Source organism: Coturnix japonica, chromosome 4 (genome assembly GCF_001577835.2).
Source record: "Coturnix japonica isolate 7356 chromosome 4, Coturnix japonica 2.1, whole genome shotgun sequence".
NCBI classification, from domain to species: domain Eukaryota; kingdom Metazoa; phylum Chordata; class Aves; order Galliformes; family Phasianidae; genus Coturnix; species Coturnix japonica.
Genome location: NC_029519.1, coordinates 80,532,483 through 80,551,838, shown reverse-complemented (window position 1 = coordinate 80,551,838; position 19,356 = coordinate 80,532,483). Strand labels below are relative to the sequence as shown.

The 19,356-nt window shown below is 42.2% G+C and overlaps 1 protein-coding gene across 8 annotated transcripts in view; it reads left to right on the top strand.

The window, feature by feature from the left end:
- The window catches only part of SLC4A11 (solute carrier family 4 member 11), a 124,539-nt gene that overhangs the window by 77,285 nt on the left and 27,898 nt on the right, over positions 1–19,356 (top strand). For 7 of the 8 annotated variants that reach the window (XM_015863019.2, XM_015863024.2, XM_032444207.1 and 4 more), the window contains exons 6-10: positions 566–628; positions 1,159–1,240; positions 8,491–8,614; positions 11,208–11,414; positions 15,703–15,787. In XM_015863019.2, the coding sequence (XP_015718505.1) occupies positions 566–628; positions 1,159–1,240; positions 8,491–8,614; positions 11,208–11,414; positions 15,703–15,787 (561 nt within the window). The remainder of the gene's footprint in view (positions 1–565; positions 629–1,158; positions 1,241–8,490; positions 8,615–11,207; positions 11,415–15,702; positions 15,788–19,356) is intronic. The other variant, XM_015863018.2, reaches the window with a different exon arrangement.

The window sequence follows — 19,356 nt, the reverse complement described above, 5'->3', positions numbered from 1 at the left end:
TCCTTTTCATTGGTGGCGGGTTGACCACTCACTAATGCATGCTTCCTGAATTTGCCTGTTGCATGCAATCCTGGGGGGTGATTTTTGTCACCTAGGCTCCAAAGTTTTGTTGAAGTGGAGTTTTGTCATTGTTTCATTTAGATGTGATGCACTGATGCTCTCCTTAGGGAGAGGCCTCCAGCACTGGAATTTCTTGTCTGTTGGACTATAATGTTAGTAGTGATTGTCCTTAGAGAAGTGTCAGATGTTCTGCAGAGAGATGCTTTGTGGTGTCCCTTCAGAAGTGGCTCCTTTGCCTTGTGATTCTCCATCTGAATTCACACAGGCTGAGGAATTCTGAATTGAATCAGCAGTTTTTTGGGGAAGGCTGAGCCTTTGTGTTGACCCTGGCTTACTAGAAGGGGCAAGAGGCTCATTGGTTTACTCTGAAAACTCAGAAGTGGGGTAGACTTAAACACTGGCTTAAGTGTCACTTTATCTACCAGTGAATGTCATAGCATAGCCTAAAACACTGCCTTTTAGCCCGAGATGTACAGAAGCTTAACTAAGCATTGTTTCTCTGTAGGCATCCATGACGTTTCAGAGCCAACAGGAATGAATATACAAACATGTACATCGCACCTCAAATGTAACTGTCACAGCCTGAGTGAATTTGTTTAACAGTTATGTCAAGTCCTGAGCATGTAGTAAGCATGTTCATGCTTTGGTTACTTCTTGCTGCCTGTCTTAGTGCTTTGCATTTATATCTTGAATTTAGGCTTTCTGCCAATGAAGAAAAACTAAGCAGTGCCATCAAACAATCTGAGAGAACAATGCTTACAAAGAGGGGAGAGAGGGCATGGGAGTTGGAAGATGAAGTCTCTTCTAGTCCTGTGTGTGTTGAATAATGCTGCTCTAATAACTTAATATTGTGGTAGAGTGATGTTAGAGGGAGAAAACAGCTGTCTCTTCAAGCTGCAAATAGTCTAAGGCAGAATTCAAAGGCATCAATTCAAATGTTTCCACTTCTTCCTATTGTCATCCTCAATCCTTGCATCCATCCAGTATGCAGCTAAATATGCTTGGTATTAGCATTTAGCTTCAGTTTGAAAGAAAATGTGATTTGTAGTTGCATACTAATGTGAACAGGCTTGTAACACTTCTTTCCTTCTTCCCTAGTTCACCTCTTATCAGATACAATTCAAGGGGTCACAGCGACAGTCACAGGGGTGCAGTATCAGCAGTCCTGGCTCTGTATCATGTAAGTACCTGGGTTGTTGATTATCAGAATGTGTAGGTTGCTTAAAACTTGCAACTATTTCTACTGCAGAGAGGAAAAGCAGCTGAGAATATGCTCTTTAAGTTGAGGTGGTGGTGAGGTCTTCTCTGACCATTTGTCTTGACCTGGTGGGCTCTCTGAGCAATGGGCTCATTTGCAAATGAATTGCAAGCAGCAGTCTGGGCAGAGATGACTGTAGTCTCCACAATGCATTAAATTGCTGGATGCTGTCTAAATCTAGGGTTAACAAATTATGCTGAAAACATTCAGAGCCCGGTTATTCTAATTACTACAGATGCTAATTAGGAGCTCTTGAAAAATAGGACAAGTGAACTTGATCATGAGCTACTTTGACTGCCAAAATCTGAGGCCTTGTACTGAAAGACTTCTTAAGCCCTTTGCGAACATCAAAACCTTGTAACTAGAGATTGAAGTCAGAAATTCAGACGCTATTCAGACACTGATTGTTTGCTGGCAATTAATTCAGACACTGTCAACACTGCTAAACTTTGGAGCAGCCCCATAAGGCAGTAAGGGCTTTGTCACTTGGGATTCAGAAGCCAGGATGACTTCACCCCAGTTTCCACTTGACTGAAGCTGGGTTGCTTGGTTTTTCAAATCATTGTCCCAGAGTCAAGAATGTTGGGTGAGTAAAACTGTCCCTTCATGGAGAAATGCCAGAGCCTGAGTCACTGAGCTTAAGCAGTTTAACTTCAATCTCTCTGTTTCTGTATTCATATGTAATCTCTAGTCAAGTTGTCATGAGATATCCAAGTCATTTACCTGGGAATGGGATTAACCTGTGTTGCAAACATGCCTACAGGCTCTCAAGGAGCACAGACACACGTTGTAGCAAAATTCACAACTGGTTTGTAGGACAAGTGTCACAATAGCTTTCATTCACCTACCAGTGTTTCTATCTATAGCTGGAAGAAATGCAGAATATTCTTCCTTGGAGATGGATATTGTTGTTTTGAGTTTTTTAATCACTTATAAAAAAACTCCTGCGTGTCAGAGGTCTGGCCTATGATGCAAGGATAATGGCTGTGCCATGTGTACTACTCTCAGCCTCTACTCTTATCCCTTGGATGCACAGAGTAGTTTGCTTGAGTGAGAAGATGAGTTCATATAGCAAAAATGGTCTTCCTATGCTTCAACATAGAGGGATTCTGAGCTGTTTTTCATTGTGTTGCATGCCACAGATGTGGTAGGGAATGTGCATGTAACTTCAGGGAGAGCAGAGGTGGGAGTGCCTACTGTGGCATGTGACACGGCTCTAAAGCTTTAGAGAGCACTGACTTAATAACAAAGCACTTGTAGTGGTCATGATATGAATGCTGTGATTATATACATGGAGCTGAAAAGGATAGGATCAGTCTTTCTGTAAAAAATGAGACGAAAGTTTGAATATACCCATGTGAGTAATGCTAGCATCCATGACAAGACATGATCTGAAAAACAAGCTTATAGCCTGAAGGTGTCTTGTGCAAAACTTCCTTGTTTCTTCCTTTTGTTACTCTGAAGAGGGAGAAGAAAGTGGTGGGAAAGGAGTGATGAGTTATTAACTGTAATTATATAATTATTGCACTGTATTGCTGCTGTATCTATTGTGCAGTGGATTGAGGATGATTTTTAGACCTTACGTTTTTCTTGAAGGCAGATTACAAAACAACATTGCAAACTCTGAAGTAAAAGGAATTTGTTGTTGTTTTTTCCTGTGTGAGTGGGAAGTATCTAAGGTAGCTTTTTACTGTTATTTTTATTGCACTTAAATTTAACAGTTCAGATTCAAATTAGCTCTGCTGTTTCCTACGCACCTTAACATTTTCTACCTAGCAAAGTTTGGATATCATAATAAGGTTATATTAATGAGGAGGTGCAGCTCAGAGATAGAGCTTTGGCAGTACTTTTTCTCCTCAGAGTCAATGCAAAAGTACAATGTCTATATTTTTCTTGAAGCCAAAAATGCTTCTGTGGGTTTTTCAGTGAGTTCTGCAGAGCAGTGTTACTTCACAGACAGAAAAACTTGCTTCTGTTTCTCTTCTTGTCAGAATGAGGGCATGTTCTTTCTTTCCACTCACACCTCAACTAGAAGAGAGGTGGGGAAAACCTAGGGTGAAGTAGCTATTCTGCTTCTGCTGCAGTTAATACTCTCCTGGCAGCTTCAGGTCTGTTGAACCACTGTCAAGGTCAGAAGTACTTTCTGAGCCTGAGCCACAACCACAGGACGGAATAAGCTGTTGGGACTTAACGATCTCAAGGTTTTGAGTGCTCCAGTGAGGTCCAGGAAAAGAGCTGATTTCTGATTCGCAGTAGACTTCAGAGATTCTGTTTATTTGAAGAATTACCTATAACTGATCTCACCACAGCCTTACCCAGGGTGGTACCTGTGCACATGAAAACCTTCGAGATTCCTTCATTGAAATTCTGTGTAGCTGAGAGCAATGCAGGGCTGCATGCCCCACTAGCAAGTGATGTTCACCTGCCAAGAAGTGAAGATTGCTGGGTATTTGAATATCATAAAGTTGTAGAATGACTTGAGTTGGGAGGGACCTCCAAGACTGTCTGGTTCCAACTCTCCCCTGCTGGAGTTGCCAACCACTATATCTGGCACTAGCTCAAGCTGCCCAGGGCCCCATCCATCCTGCTTCATTGAGCATTTGATGTGAGGAAGCATTGCTTTTGGTAGGAGCTTGTAGAGACTCAGTGCTAGTCTTCTAGCAAGCAATGATTGCAGTAGGTGCATGTACTGCTGGGAAGAAGCTCTGCTTTCTTGAGGAACCAGCTGGATTCATTGTGATCCAGTGTCTGAAAGGGGTGAAGTAGATGCTTTGCATGACTAGATGGGGAAGAAGCCACTATAAGAGCTTGTGGTTTAGACTTGTCAACATTCATGGCTCAGAAAGCCAAAGGGTAGCCTCCCCCTTTTCCAGCAGGCATTATATGGAAAAGTGGCTTTGATCACAACTATGTTTTAACAAGCCCAATTGCTGCCCTTATCATGTGACAAGTGGAGATGTGAATGCACAACATTTTTGTTTCCTGGGATGTGATGTAGAATCTATAAGTCTAAGGATATTGCAGTCACTGCCAGTTAAGTGCTGGTATCCTCCATAAGAAATACCAGCTGATGTGTTATTAAACACTGCCTGAGCAGAGTGGGTCCCCTCAGGCAGTACCATCTCCAGGTAATACTCTTCTTGCCAGGAGATGAATATAATTTCTGCTTTCCAGAACTGAATCCTTTAAAAAAAGAAACCAACAAACATGAAACCGGGGCCTGCTTTGTAGTCTGTATTGAGTAAATGAAGGCTTATTTCCTTTGGTTGGATTGGAATTTGGTTTGATTTGGCATGTGGATTGGTGAAGGACTTAATTTCAGTGCATTCAACTGATTTGCTAGAGCTGTTTGAACAGGGGAAGCCAGGGAAGAAACCTCTCTGCAACCAAAGATGTAATGGCTCGTGTCCCGTGTTGCTATAAAATTGTTTATTCTCATATAACCTTACTGCAAAAATGCATATGAGGGGGTTAATTTAAAATACCAGGTAGCCTTTCAAAACTTAGTAGTTTGAAGTTCTTTTGGATATCAAACAAGACAGCTGTTGAATGGTTCAACTGTTGAAAAATATATATAATCTTTTAAACAGATGTCTGCAAGGCTTTGAGTTCTGTGAATAAGGACCTTTCCCCCAAACTTTAAGCAGTCATCTTTAAGTGTTGCTTGGGTTCAAAGCAGTGGTTTTTAATGTACCTATAACTACCCTTGTTTGTGTGTTAGAGTCAAAAATCCTGTGCATGCCGTGTTGTGAAAGGGATTTGTCAAATCCAAGCCCCCTTCATTGGGAGTTTGTATCTTGAAGGAGAGCTGCTGGCAAGAATAATGAGAAGTCTTAGTGCCTACAAGTGTGTTCAGGGAGGAAGGGGTGGATTCTGCTGCTCTGTCCTGTAGGAAATGCTTTCTCCCTAACTCCCCTAGAGATGAACCGCTAGAGAGGATGTGTCTTTCTAGAGCACAGTGCATTTGTCACTCAGAAATAATACTCATCCTGGAGTGATTTTGCTCTGTACTTCTGAGCCATCCTGGTGCCAAACTGTTGGTGAGCTGGCCTGCTGGTTGCAGCTCCATTCCTCGCTTGTAAATTCTGCTCTCTGAAAGCCCTGTGCCTGGAGCTGCTTTGCCAATGATTTATTTGCAGTGGATGAGAACAAGCAGTGTCACTGTTGTTCTACACTGGGAATGGAAAAGGTTGGTTAGCTGATTACCTCTACTGGGCATTTTTTCTTACTGCAGGGGATAAGTTCTTTCTAAAAGGACTTCCTGTCTTGCCCGGTTTAAAGATGGTTTTTGTTACTCTTGAGTCTCCATAGTTTGACCCATTCTATGACTTCTCTGAGAGATGTTATTAATCTGATAACATCTTGGGCATGGGGCAGAACTGTGGCATGTGTGACTTTGTATATTGGTGATTTTGGGGGAGTGCTGCCCATTCTCACCATTCAGGTGCCAAGTTTGTTGCTTCAAGATATGCAGCCTAGAAGGAGGAGGACAGTAAAGCAGGAACTTGTGCTATAATTCAAATGGCTTTTTTTTCTTTTTTTATAAGCTCAATTACTGGAGAATAATGATAAAATTGCTGAGAATGCAAACTGGCATCTCATTAAATCATAACCAAATGTTTTCTTATGTGAGTAATAATGGGTTGAAAATAGGTTTTTCTGCTTGCTGGCCAAACCAGAGGAGAACCACATTTAGCTCAACCCAAACCAAAAAGCAACTTGGATGCTTTGGCCAAACCATACTTGATTTAGTCAGCTGAAAATGTCTTGCCAGTCCTCAGGCTTCTGAAGGAGCTTTGGCTGTTTACTGTCCAGATATCTCTCTTTAAGTGAAAATTTACTCAAGTGCCTTTATTTTAGCCTGAACTGCACAGTTTTACTTACAGATTTTCCCAGCTTTTAGGGTAACTCCATGTGAACCAAATAGACTTTATTTGCACAGTTCTAGAAAGGGCTCCAGCTTGGGTTCATTTTATCTGTCCTAAAGAATTAAAGCAAAGAAGTGGATAAGTGTTAGACAAAGCTGGATTTCAATTGGGTAGCTTTGATTCTGATTTTATTGAATCATTAAGGTTGGAAAAGACATCTGAGATCATCATGTCCAACCCCAACCCATCCCCACTGTGCTCATTAACCCCAACTGTCATATTTCCATGTTTCTTGAACCACCTGCAGGGATGATGACACTACCAGCTCCCTGGGCAGTCTGTTCCAATGCCTGACTGCTTTTTCCAAGATGAATTTCTCCTTAATATCTAACTTGAACCTTTTTCACTGCAACTTAAGGCACCTTTCATGGAGCTCAAGCATCTTACTGCCAGTTGAAGCAGAAAAGTAGCTGTGGCATTTCATCTGAAGGACAAGTAGCTTGCTTAATTATAGCCCTATATAATATTTATTTCTTCAAATAACTTTATTGCAACATGACTTCACATATCATATCCAGGGAAGCAGGCCTCCCACACACTGACTTTCTGTCCTCAGGTAGGAGCAAAAATTCAGTGTTTTTTTTAGCAAGATTCACTCAAATGTGGTGGAGCAGACAAGCAGGTACTGCTGAGCAGCATTACTGGGAGATAATGATTAGTTGCACTCATGTATCACTTGACAAGGTGTTCACATGCATGTCTTGGTATCCTATCCTACTTCTGGCAGTGGGCCATGTGCTGATGCGATCAGCCCTTGATCTGTAGGAAGCTTTCTCTGGCTCTGCTTTTGGCTTCAGTAGTTTCTTGAGATGCTGGGAGCTGCTTGATAGATGTGGCACGGAAAGATTTGTTTAAGTGTTGGTTACAGCCCTGTGAGCAATAGGTGTCTAATATCTGCCTGTGGCCATTTCGAGAATGGATATCATAGAATCATTGTGATTGGGGAAAGCTGTACAAGATCAACAGTTCCAGCTGTCAACTGAGAAGAGGACAAAAAAGGCTCTTTTTTTCCTAGTGTATCAACTATTCATTTTTGTGCACTTTTCCCAGTGGATGAAGGTGGGGTAAGAAGAATTAAAGTGTTGGGCCACTTGATGGCTTTCCGTATTAGTTCAGAGCTCATGCATTAGTTCCACTGGCTTGCTGAACCACAATAATCTTGTATGCTGTCCAGCTGCAGCATGATTGCTACTGAAGGCTTTGGTTTTCTCATGAAAACTAGTGTTTATTTCTTCCTTTGGGAAGGCAAAGATTGCTGCAATTCTAAATTGCATTGGAGACCAACGGCAGCCTCTGAACTGCAGGTCTAGTGGAAAGGATAATGTGTTATCTATAAGTCTATTTCATGACTTAGAAAGGGACTTATTCTTACTGTTAGGACCTGCTTGGGTTGTTTGTAATTAGCTCTATTCCTGCTACCTCTCCCAAGGCTGCTTCAAGTGATTTGAGTAGGAAAAAGTAAAGAGGTCTTGGTAAAAGGGAAACAGAAAACATGAAATATTGACCTCAGAATCACAGCACATGTGATTATAATGAAGCTATTGGGTTGCTTTAGGACGAGTGCCTTTGTGAGACTAATCTGTGTAGATGACTTGGCTTCCTGATGACAGTTTAAAAGTAAACTCAGTATGGAGCTATTTGCTGGGCTGATTTGGTATGCAAGTTATGAGCTTCATGAAGAATGTAATGTGCTTCTAACTAGTTCTTATCCAGCCAAGGATCTTCAGCTGCCATGACTAGGAATGACTATCAGGATGTGAAAGCATTAGAATATATCTTAAAAGGAAAGATGGGCTGGTTTAATGGCAGAGAAATGAAAGGGAAGATGGTCTAAGGACTGCAATATGTTCTTGTTGGACAAATCGAATGGAACAAGCAATGAGAGTGACTTCAAACAAGAAAAAAATGCCGCTCTGATATGAGAAGTCATACTTCAGTATTGATAGGCAGATATATATCACTGTGTCTTCCAGAAGAGCTAGGAAGTAGTATGAGACTTTATTTAAAGCTGGAGAGCTGCAGTCTGGGCTGGTGATAACTTAACAGCTGGCTTGGTACAGTTCATAAGAAAATAACAGCTGAGAGCAAAGAGGGAAAGCCATTCAAACAGTATGTACAGTACTACAAATAAAAGGTACATTGCTCTCTTTTATTTTTTTGGTTATTAGAAAGCAGATGGAAGGGGAGAATTGTGTTCAGTGTGCTTTGTAGTGCTGTGCGTAACTGTGCCATCTTTCCCCACAGTTGCACTATAAAGTCCCTTCAGCGGCGTCATGTTTGCATCAGTCGCCTTGAGAGGCCTCAGAACTGGGGTGAGAACTCCTGTGAAGTCAGATTTGTGATATTAGTCCTGGCACCTCCTAAAATGGTGAGTATTCATAGAATCGTAGAACAGTTTGGTTTGGAAGGGACCTTTTAGATCACCTGGTTCCAACACCCTGCTACAAGTGGGGACACATCCCACTAGACCAAATTGCTCACAATCCCATACAGTCTGGCCTTGAATACCTCCAGTGAGGGGGCATCCACAACCTCACTGGGCAGCCTGTTCCACTACATCACCACCATCACAGTAAATAATTTCTTCCTAATATCTAGTGTACATCTACCCTCTTTTGAGTTTAAAACCATTTCCCCTCATCCTACATGCCCTTATAAAATGTCCCTCCCCAGTTTTTCTGTAGGTTCCCTACAGGTACTGAAAGGCTGCCATAAGATCCCACTGGATCCTTCTCTTTTCCAGGCTGAAGAGCCTGTCTTCACAGGGGAGGTGCTCCAGCCCTTTGATCATCTTCATGATATCTGACTATTTCTCTTCTTCATTTTGGTACTTTAAAAGGATTCTCCCAAGATCGTGTTTTCTTTCTCTGTACAGAAAGAGACAATGACAGTGCACTGTTTTAAAGGCAAATGGGACACCAGAAAGACTGAGGTTTCCCAGACTGTTTATTCAAAACAGTGTACATGTGGAGTAGGAGTGCTGTGGAAGGTCAGGTTATGCTGAGGTGTTTTGGAAGTGTTTCCTTAGTTTTGTGTGCTTAAAATAGCAAGGTTAAAGTTTGCTTGGGTGTGCTTAATTCTCCATCACAGACACGCTGAACTAATAACCTGTTAATGTGCTCATTTATTACCATATTGGGGGAAGACATCAAGGTCAATTGGGGATCAGCATCTTCCCTTCCTAGAAAGCAATGGCTTAATCAAATCAGTGTGTCCTGTGAACTAATGATTGAAAGGTTCAAAGCTAAAGACCTTTTCATGCTTAAGCTGGCTGTTCACACCTTGGGGTTACCAGGTCTGTGCTCTTGAGAGGTACTGGGGAGGTTTGGGACCTTGTTGGGAACAGGACAAATCCAGATCCAGTTTCCTGCCCTTTAATGATATGAGTGACCCTGGGACATTCTGGTCTGATTTGTCTCCTGTGCATCCACCGTCACCCTTGTTTAAATGGAAATAGTGGTGTTTCCTCATTTCTGGCAGATCTTTCTCAACTGAGCAGTTCAGTGCTTTTGGCATAGATCTCAAACCCAGCAGGCTGAAAACATATTGACGTTCCCTATGAGAAACAGCAGGCAAAAAACTGAACCTGCTCGCAATTGCATTGATCTTCTAATGTGTGGTGAGTGAGCTTATCTCCAGCCAACTACGTGCAAAGCCAAACAAGCAGCTCTGCATCCGCTCGTATCCTGGAAGTTTCCAATTCCAATGGACAGCATCAAATTAAGGAAAGGGAGGGGACGCCAAGCAGAACCACGGTTGCCAATGTGCTTTATTTTAAATCATTGTATCTAGCCAGCTCTAAGTACGCATTTCTGGTACAGCAGTTAAAATAATTAACCTGCTGACATTAACAGATTAAATGAGCCTTGCTTGGGGAGGGGGGAGAAAAAGCCCAGAGAGCGAGCATCTGTTGTACTGAGGAACCCAGTTCCTTGTCCTTTTCTAACGCATAGGATGGAAAGACTTGAGCCCTCACAGGGCAACATGAAGATGAGAGGTAGTAGGCTTAAGTTGTACTGGGGTCATCCAGGTTAGATATGAGGAAAAAGCTCTTCTCAGTGTGGTCAGGCACTGGCACTGCTGCCCAGGGAAGTGCTGGGGTCACCGTCACTGGAGGTGTTTAAGAATCTCTGAGATGTGGTACAGAGGGATATAATCAGTGGGCATGGAGTGGTGGGTTGGGCTTGAGGATCTGTGAGGTCTTTTCCAAGCATAATGATTCCATGAGTGACAAAGCAAGTATAGTGTTAGTAATGACTAGGACTAGCGTAGTGCTGCCTGTGTTTCCACGCCTCGGCATTAAGCAGCACTGAATTGCTGGTGAAGAAATTGTTCATCTACTTTGTTATGTATCATGATAACTGATTTAGATTAATCACGTGCTTGCCACTGCTTCATACAGCAATGCAAGAAGTTAAGAACATGTCTAAAAGAAGGTGATTGTTTGGGTATCTCAAGCAAAGGCCGCATTATGGCTGTTGAATATAGTTGAGAGAAGTGGGGGTTAAAAACAGTTCCTCAAGAAGAAGCTCTTAAGGAGCTGTGATTGTAACTTGTTAGGTAACTTCTCTGCCTCACCCAAAGCATGCAAGCAGTTGAACAGATCAGACATCTCAACCTGTAGCAGCCTCCAGTGTCCCTACACTCCAGTGGCAGTAATGCTGAGATACATTAGGGCTAGCAAAGACCCTTACTTTGTCTGCTCAGCCTTGAAGGGAAGGACTAGGAGATAAAATTAATGCTCAGTTTGATTCAGATTTGTTTCAGGTCAATCAAGACAAGCTGATCTGTATTTCTGATCAGGGCCTAGACATTGGTTGGTGTGTCTGAGGGAGTCTGCCATTTTCCTATGAGTATCCCAGGGATCCTGGAATATGGTGCAAAACAGCAGCTTTACCTTCTGGAACTGAAACAAAATAGCTTTTGAGTTTAAGTTAAGCTTTTCTCTCTTTTTAATTCAGAAAAGTACTAAAACAGCCACAGAAGTGGGCCGAACCTTTGCCACGATGTTTTCGGATATAACCTTTCGGCAGAAACTGCTAGAAACCAAAACTGAAGAGGAGTTCAAGGAAGCCTTAGTCCACCAACGCCACTTGTTGACGGTGGTGAATCAGAGACCCTCAGCAATGAGCGACGGGCACATGCCGCATGGTTCGAAGCCACTCAAGGTAAGGCTGGCCAGCATCTCCAACAGTCTTCCCATTGTTTTGGTGTCAAAATGAATGCATTCATGGGTTTTCAGGAAAGGAGATGAAGCACTTGTGGTACGTGCATCCATCAGGCTTTCTCAGTGGTCTCTCAGGACTGAGGTTGCTGTGTTTCCAGTGTGCATATCTACCTTTCTCGGCTCCTGCTGTAAATCTCAAGAAAACACTTCAAAGATGCAGGTGCTGAGGGGATGCAGAACAGTAGGGGGTTGAAATGGTTACAGGATTTTGAATCCAGATGCTTAGTTGTGGATGGGATTAATGGATCACTGTGTGCTGTCAGTCCAAGGTACTTAATCCTTACAATCAGAAGTCTCTGAAGAAGCTGCTGCTTGTCTTTCCTGCAGCCAAAAGACTTCTTGGCTGTCCCAGCACAGTAATTTCACTTAAAAGTTGCCTGTCATTTCTTGGCCTGACTTCCCACTGTTTGATCTGTAGCTCTGTAAAACGTTACTTGCTTTGTACTCTAAAGTTCGAGGGAAATGCTGTAACTCCACTTTCTTTTCTGGAATTTCCTGTGTATTGGTCCCTGCTTTGCTTTTCTGTTCAGAATTTCATTCTTTACAAGCAGCATACCTGAAAAACAAACTGTATCATCCCTAGCCTGCTGTTCCTGTCCTTGAATTGCAAATAACCTTGAGGTTGTCTCTAGTGCAGAGGCTGGTTAACATATAACTTCTTAAACTGAATTAGACTTAAGGGGCTTTGACCTGCACATCTGGAAATGAGCAACTCTCTTTTTCCAGCATAGTCCCCTTGCTTATAGGTAGCACTTAATTTTGCTCGACTCTATACCTGCCCTTAAGTTTGCAGGACAAGTCCTGCAATGCTCTCAAGCACAGGTCATTCAGAGTGGTGGTTTTAGGAGTAATTGTGGTAAAGCCATCTTGACTCTTTTCATGTGGTCTTCCAAAATGTGGTGCTGGTGGAGAATTTTAGGTGTCTGATTTATACCCACAAAAGAAATTGTCTTCTAAGAGCAGCCTACTTAAAATGTGGAGGCATTTCTGCTCTGGTCTGGTGAGCAGGAGGGCTGGATGCAGTGCTTGTAGGTGAGGACCCTGAAGTGGTGTTTTCTGCCTGCATTGCTGGGCTTGCAACCATGTCCAGGCAGAGCTTCCACAGCACTGAGTTGGCACAGGGAACACTGACACTTGCTTCTTTAACACTTATTCTTGGCATTGATTGCTCTTGGTCTGACTTAAGTGATTCATTGCTTTTAGAGATGTTCCAGCTCCCAAGGGATGCAGGCTGTGCAGTAGTAATTCTGCTTTCTCGTGTCTCTTGAAAGAAACTGCCCTTGTCTGAAATGGGACTTTGCAGAATTGATTTTGGAAGATGGGCTGTGAACCCCTTTCCATGTCCCCAGTAGGCAAAGCTTTGCCTGGAGAAGTGAGGTTGTGTTGAGGTTGTAGCCTGCGTTCATCAGTTCTAATGAAAGCCTTATGCAGAAGCCCTCCCCTCCTGTCTGCCCTGTGTGACAGTCTTCCAGAAAGGAACCACTTAATATGAGAACAAGCTCATATGAGACCAAGGGTGTAATTTCAACCTGTGAAACTCCCCTGACTGAAATAAATGCCCTAATCTGAAGCTGCTTCTAATAGCAAGCAAGCCTGTAGGAGAGTGAAGTCTTGATGGCATAAAAATCTGCCTCCTAACTCCCTTTTTCTCTCGATCCTGCAGTGATGGGGGAGAAATTGGGCTTTAGGGTGGTTGGTTGAGGGAACAGAAGCACAATTAATATTTTCTTCTATCCCTTATATTACTGGCTCAGAGAAATAGGCTAACTCAAGTGATGGTAGCTTGTGAAAGAAGCATGGAAGGGGCTGTAGAATTGAAGATGTAAAGCTATGAGCTTGCTGTGGGGATGCAGCTCTGGTAAGAAAAATCTTTCTGGATAAGGCCACCTGGGATTTGTATGTCATGTCAAAAAGATGATAGGGCCATATGAGAGAGCTGCCACCATGAATGGGAGTGGAAAAGAGGTCCAGCCAAACTCTTCCCCCTAGTAGGGAAAGAAGCAAGGAATGGCAACCCAAGAAATCACCAGCTCTTGAGGGTGTGAGGGAGCAACTCAAAGTGCTCCCTCTTTGAAGTATGAAGTTAATGAAATGCCAACGTTGTCCTTTTTATTTGTATATATATTTAAATCTTGGGAGCCTCAAACTCAGAAGATTTGAGTGTTAAGTTAGAGCAAGAGGAGGTTAAGTTGTACAGGATAAACAGTGTTCCCCATATTTAGCTACAGATTTGATGTCAGTGGTCTCTATAGAAACAGCACTGAGCTTTAGCTTGACATCCTCACTCCAAGCCAAACTTGCCCGCAGGCAAGAAATAAATGCGTAAAGAAGGGTTCAAGGGTCTCAAACATAACCTGCTGCCTCACCTTTTCTCAAATCTGCCTCAGTATGCCTTCTGGGACACTAAGATCAGTACATTTTTGCATTTCCTGCTTCCTATAAGCAGGTAGTACACGTGAGCGTCCCCATCCTGCTCAGCCTCAGGCAAGCAGTGAGTATGTGGCTTCTTCCCCCCAAAGGTGAGCAGCTCTGAGCATCCTTTTCCCATAGTCACTGCAGCGAGACAAGTAAACATATTAGTCATTAAGCCATTGTGATTCTCTGGCTGACTCGTGCCTTTAGGAATGTCTTTCTGGGGGGAGAAATTAAATTGCTTTTTAAGTGCATATGGCTTTGATGTCCAAATATGCCTGTTGATTTGAGTTCATAGTTCGTTGGTATTTTTCCAGAAATACTTGAAATGCAGATATGTTCTGCCATTTGTTTTCCTTTCCGCCTGGTTGTTCATTGTAGAGAGCTGAAAGTCTCTACAAGTAATAAAGGTATATTGGCAAAATGTAACACTATGACATGTGGAACGTAAGATGTGATAAGGGCTGATAAAGGAGTTAGAGCTTTGAGAGATCTTTTGCACCCAAAAACCTTGAGTGTTTGATGTTCTATGGTGTATTCCCTTTGTAAGAGGCATTTTCTTATTCCGTTTGATGTTGTGACATGACTGAATTTCCAGTTACTGCAAGGCAGGTAAGAAAAAGCAAAGCTGTGTGTCTGTTAAGAGAGCAGGGCAGGGTCAATCCTTCCCATACAAATAGCTTCCATCCATTTCTACATAAAACAGCCAAACCTGTAGACAGATGGCCTCTGTGCTGCTTTGAGGTGGTCTGTTAATGCAGAATTGATCTGTGACTTTCTTCTCCCTTTACACTGTCCTAGCAGTGGTGATGCATCTTGTGTCCCGTGTTCTGCAGGCAGCCTGCAGTGTTTTTCAAGAGGCAGTTGGGGTGATTAACACTGTGTTAATTAGGCTGTGTTTTCATTTTGGAGTAGGACGTGTACTGAGTTGAGGGTAACAGGGAAACGAAAGTGTTGTCTACATTGATGCTTTCCATGTGCTTTTCTTAATAATGTAGTTGAGAACTGGGAAGCTGTAAGTCAATAACAGCTGTCTTGCATTTCTATAAATCTCCTTGTTGCCTGTGTTATGTGTCAGTTCATATAAACAAGCATATTGCACCTTGCAGGCCCTCAGACCACAAGTAAAAGGGAATATGTCAGGTTTTTGGAACTGTTTCACAATGATCTTACTGATTTTTAATAGACAGTAACTACCATTTGATTGTGTGAAGTTACTTCAGCATCTTCCCTTTGAGCTGAGTTGTGGGGATGTAGACAGTTTTAGCTCCCGGTCTATACCAGTTTGAGGCGTTCTCATTTGTGGCCGTGCTAAAGGAAAGAACACTTTGTGCAGACCCTCTTACAGACACTTCACATGGCTTTTGTGAAGAATTTCTTGGTGGGATATATCAACAAGTTGTCTGGAGCAGTGGGGAGAGCTCCTTATCCTTGTGTTTATCCTATGGGTACCCACGTTATCCCTATGCCCTGAGGTCTAATCCAGCTGTTGGCCAAGGGGTGTCTTTGACAGGTCTCTTCCATGCTGTACATCAGCTCCCTCATCTACAAAGCAGGGATATGGATATGAATAGGAGGAGAAAGAGGGAAGGAAGGGAGGATAATAGGGTGGTCTGGGGGATTTTTCTCTCTTACAATGCTTTTCAAGATATAGTATGAAGAGTGAAGGGTCTATTTTTATTATCGTTACGAAATCCAATTTGAATGCCCTATTCAAAATGACCAGTTTTTCTCCTATCAGTATTGAATAAGGAGGTTAATCTCTTTGACAATGCATGAGCCTTTAAACTGACACAGCACTTCCTTCCTTTCTTTAGCTGCATGAGTTTCTCAATGTTGGCAAGGGGATTTTTGATGACATTGCACGAAGATTTCCAGTGTACGCGTTGGACTTCACTGACGGTATGTTGGCCAGTATTTATGGAAACATTGGCCTGATTTTGAATTTCTGTGATACGATGTCCTGTTTACAGTGTGCATTGAATATGTTCTTTGATATGTGCAATAGCTCTCTTATTTCTTATTTAAACAAGTATGTTGATTAAAGCCTATGAATAGGCAGCAGCGCACATTATAGATGAGAAGCTTGCAGTATTCCCTTAATGAAGATAATAGCTGTATGTAGATGAGGATTTTAATTCCTATTAAGCTATGAGGTGATTAAATAGATTGATTATTGTTGTGTGCAAATACAGTTCAACTCAACACAACCTAATTAGTCAGTAGCGGCCTAATAGACCCTTTCTGCTGTCCTTGCAAGCCACCATCAACAGTAATTATGGTGATGCAGTGGGAGTGGAGAGTGCTTAAACAAAACCTGAGCTGCAGTAACTTCAGCTCAGTGCCTCTTAAAAACAGGATATGGCTTGTCTTCTATAGTCAGATCATAGAAGCAGTAATATGGTGTTTATACTGAGCTACAGGTGTGGGGCTCTGTGTTGTTCCCACAATAGCAGTGTTGCTTTCCAGAATTGCTCCCATTTCTACTTTTGGGATTTTACTTCTAGAGGTTCTTCTAAGCCATGAAAAGTCTTCAGAGCCTCAACCAGGCATCAAAGCTTGTTCAGTTCTTTACAGTTTTTTGGGGAGTTGATTAATAATCATCTGGAATCAACACCAAAAAAAAAAACTTTGCATAAAAGAAAGATGTAGAGTGTAGGCAAGGAGAATTTGAGAGATGAAATGTCTTTCTTCTGTTAATTGAGCCTTGGGCTAAAGAGCAGGTGTGACGTAAGAAGACAAGGTGCATACACAAGCATTTTGCAGTTGGTGGCACCCATTCTTCTAGAAAGAATGAAGCAGAATGAGCTGCTAGCTTAATACTGTGGTTATGCTGGGTACTGTCTACAGGAGCTTTGTAATTGCTGGAATGGAACTGTTTCTATGAGGCCTAAGATGAACAGAGGGCATCTCTATGTGAAGTACTGAGGAAGAAAAATGTTAAGAAATTGTTTTCACAGTAGCAGCAAGGAGCCTGATTAACAACACAAACATGATTTCTTAGCCAGTGCATCACTAGCATCAGCTCTGCTAGAGGGCTGAAGTGGTTTCAGGATGATTGTCGTCTCCATGGCTATTGCTTTGTAGGGCTGCCAGATTTCAACTGTTTGTAAAGGGGAGGGAAGTGAATAGGCTTCTTGCAGCACAGAGAAGCATCATTTTAGGAATGCTGATTCTTAGCTGTGTCTTCTTGCTATGCTTATGGCTGTCCATATCCTGAGTGTACAGCAGGTTGACAGGCAGAAGTGCATTATATGATAGTCATATAACCAACACAGGCTGACAGCAGGTTTGGGAACCCATTTTGGGGTTCGTGTTGTTGCTCTGCATGTGTCCAAAGTAACCTTTTGTGTTCTGCTTCTCAGCCTTGACCCTGCCAACTATAGCCAAGTTGGCAAGCTTTTTACACACCAATGCATGCAGTAGATCCAGACTGCCCTAGACAAGATGCTGGGGTTGGCTGGCTTGGGAGAACTGTTCCTTTGGCTGCATCTGGTGAAATACTGTTGTGGTGAGAATGTAGCATTGTAAATATTGCAGAGAACTGTTCTGGTGTAAAGTGTAGATATAGTGTATAGTCATTTATTGCATTATACAGCTCTTGGAGAGAAAATATACAGAAGAGAGTTGAGCAGAACTTGAGAACTCTGGCAGCTCAAATGTGAAGTTCACCTTAGAAGGAATCATCCTCTCTTCCACGTATGATACAGGGAAAGGAGGAGAAAGTCTAAAAACCTGGAAGTATTTTAATGTGCTACTTATCAGAAACTGGAAATTAAGATAAATTCTTTAAGGATTGCTGTGAATTGAAAACCAGATGGAGTAGAAAGTATCTGCCATAAACCACCAAATCTGAAGGTGATCAAGAATGTGAAATTCCTGGACCATCTCAAAGCAGCAGTGCTCCAAAACATTGGGGATTTGAGCTATCCAAATATCTGCACTCCAGACAATCACACGTGCATCATCAAAGAACTTTGAATAGCAAAGATGCCTCTTTGCTGAATGGTTGGAATCTAAATCCTTAATCTGAGAAGCATCCTGGGATTTTGGTTGAGATAGATAAACCGATTAAGAAGCTGAGTGATAAATAAGGCTTTTGTATGGCCAGCAAGTATATTGTCAGTTGGACTTTTTTGTGTGATTAATCTTATTCACATGCTGCAGAAAGCTGGCCTTTAAGTTATCCTTTGCCACCGTGATGTGGGAGAGGGCAGAAAGGAGTCATCTTTTTTAGTTTCCCCCAGATTAGGAATTAGTTAAGCTTAAATTTGCTTTGGATTGTAGAAGTCTTCAACTTCTGAGTGTTCAGAGATCAAAGAGCTTTCTGAAGGTTTGCTCCAGAACTGATGGTACAAGTTGCTTGTCGTAAATGGATTTTAGCAGGAGCATCTGAAGGTGAAAAAGTGGATTATGCTGAGTCTAAGGAAAACGTTTATTTTGCCTTTAAAGCTAGGGTTAAGTCAATTTGATGTGTAGTCTTTTCTTAATGACTGTGTTGTTCAAGGCTCTGCTTTCTTTCTTGAAGCAAAACTTGTACAGAACCTCCTTATCTTGTCAACAGTTTTAAAACACTTGTTACCAATTATTTATTACTTTGAAATTCAATCAAAACTTAGGAGCTTCTTGAAACTTTTGGAACTTGAGGCTGGTTTGAATGAAAGAAGGGACTCCTAGAAGGTACCTGGACTCAGCTACAAGTTTCTTGCCACCCCTTGAAGACCCTACTTTTATTCTTTGGTTTATATTTCCTGGTACAACATGGAGGAATAAAAACAGTTTATGGAGTTCTCGGGGGGAACACGTGGTGTCTGAAGCTCTTAAGATGAGCTTTGGCGCTGGGTTCTGCTGTATACCTTCACCTCTCAGGGAAGGAAGGTGAACAGAAGAGATAAGAGTGAGGTTGATTGTCATCCCTGTTTGCCTCTAGCTGTGTGTTGGGTAGAGAGTTGGCTGAAACTGTTGACTTCTCCCTGTCCTTGGTCCTGCAGGGGTCCCTCATCAGTTCTTGTGAGCTCCTCTGCCAGCAGCATCCTCAGGAGTTGGTGACATTTGTACAAATTGATTTATTCACTGTTCCCTAGTCTGAGCGTATTCTTGTCTTTGCCCCAAGATCAGCTGGATCTACTTTTCCAGTTCTCAGTCTTGCTTGTTGTAATATAATTTACTCTTTGTAGGACTTATGGAAGATTCATCTTCTGCATGTCCTTAGGAAGTTGAGTGGAGTCCAGCGGCTGCTAACAGAAGTGAAAACCCATCTTGAGGGCTTTAGTGGAAGTTTATAATGTTTTGCCTCTTTATGGCTTAATACATGGAAAGCTATAGATAGTGTTAATATTAGCTTCTAACCACTGAAAGGTATTTCTTTTGTCAAGGTTTGAATAGACATATCCTTGCTGCTGTGATGCAAATCGGTTTAATTAAACCTACTTTGCATTAAATGTTTCTGAGAATTGGGAAGGAACTTCAGT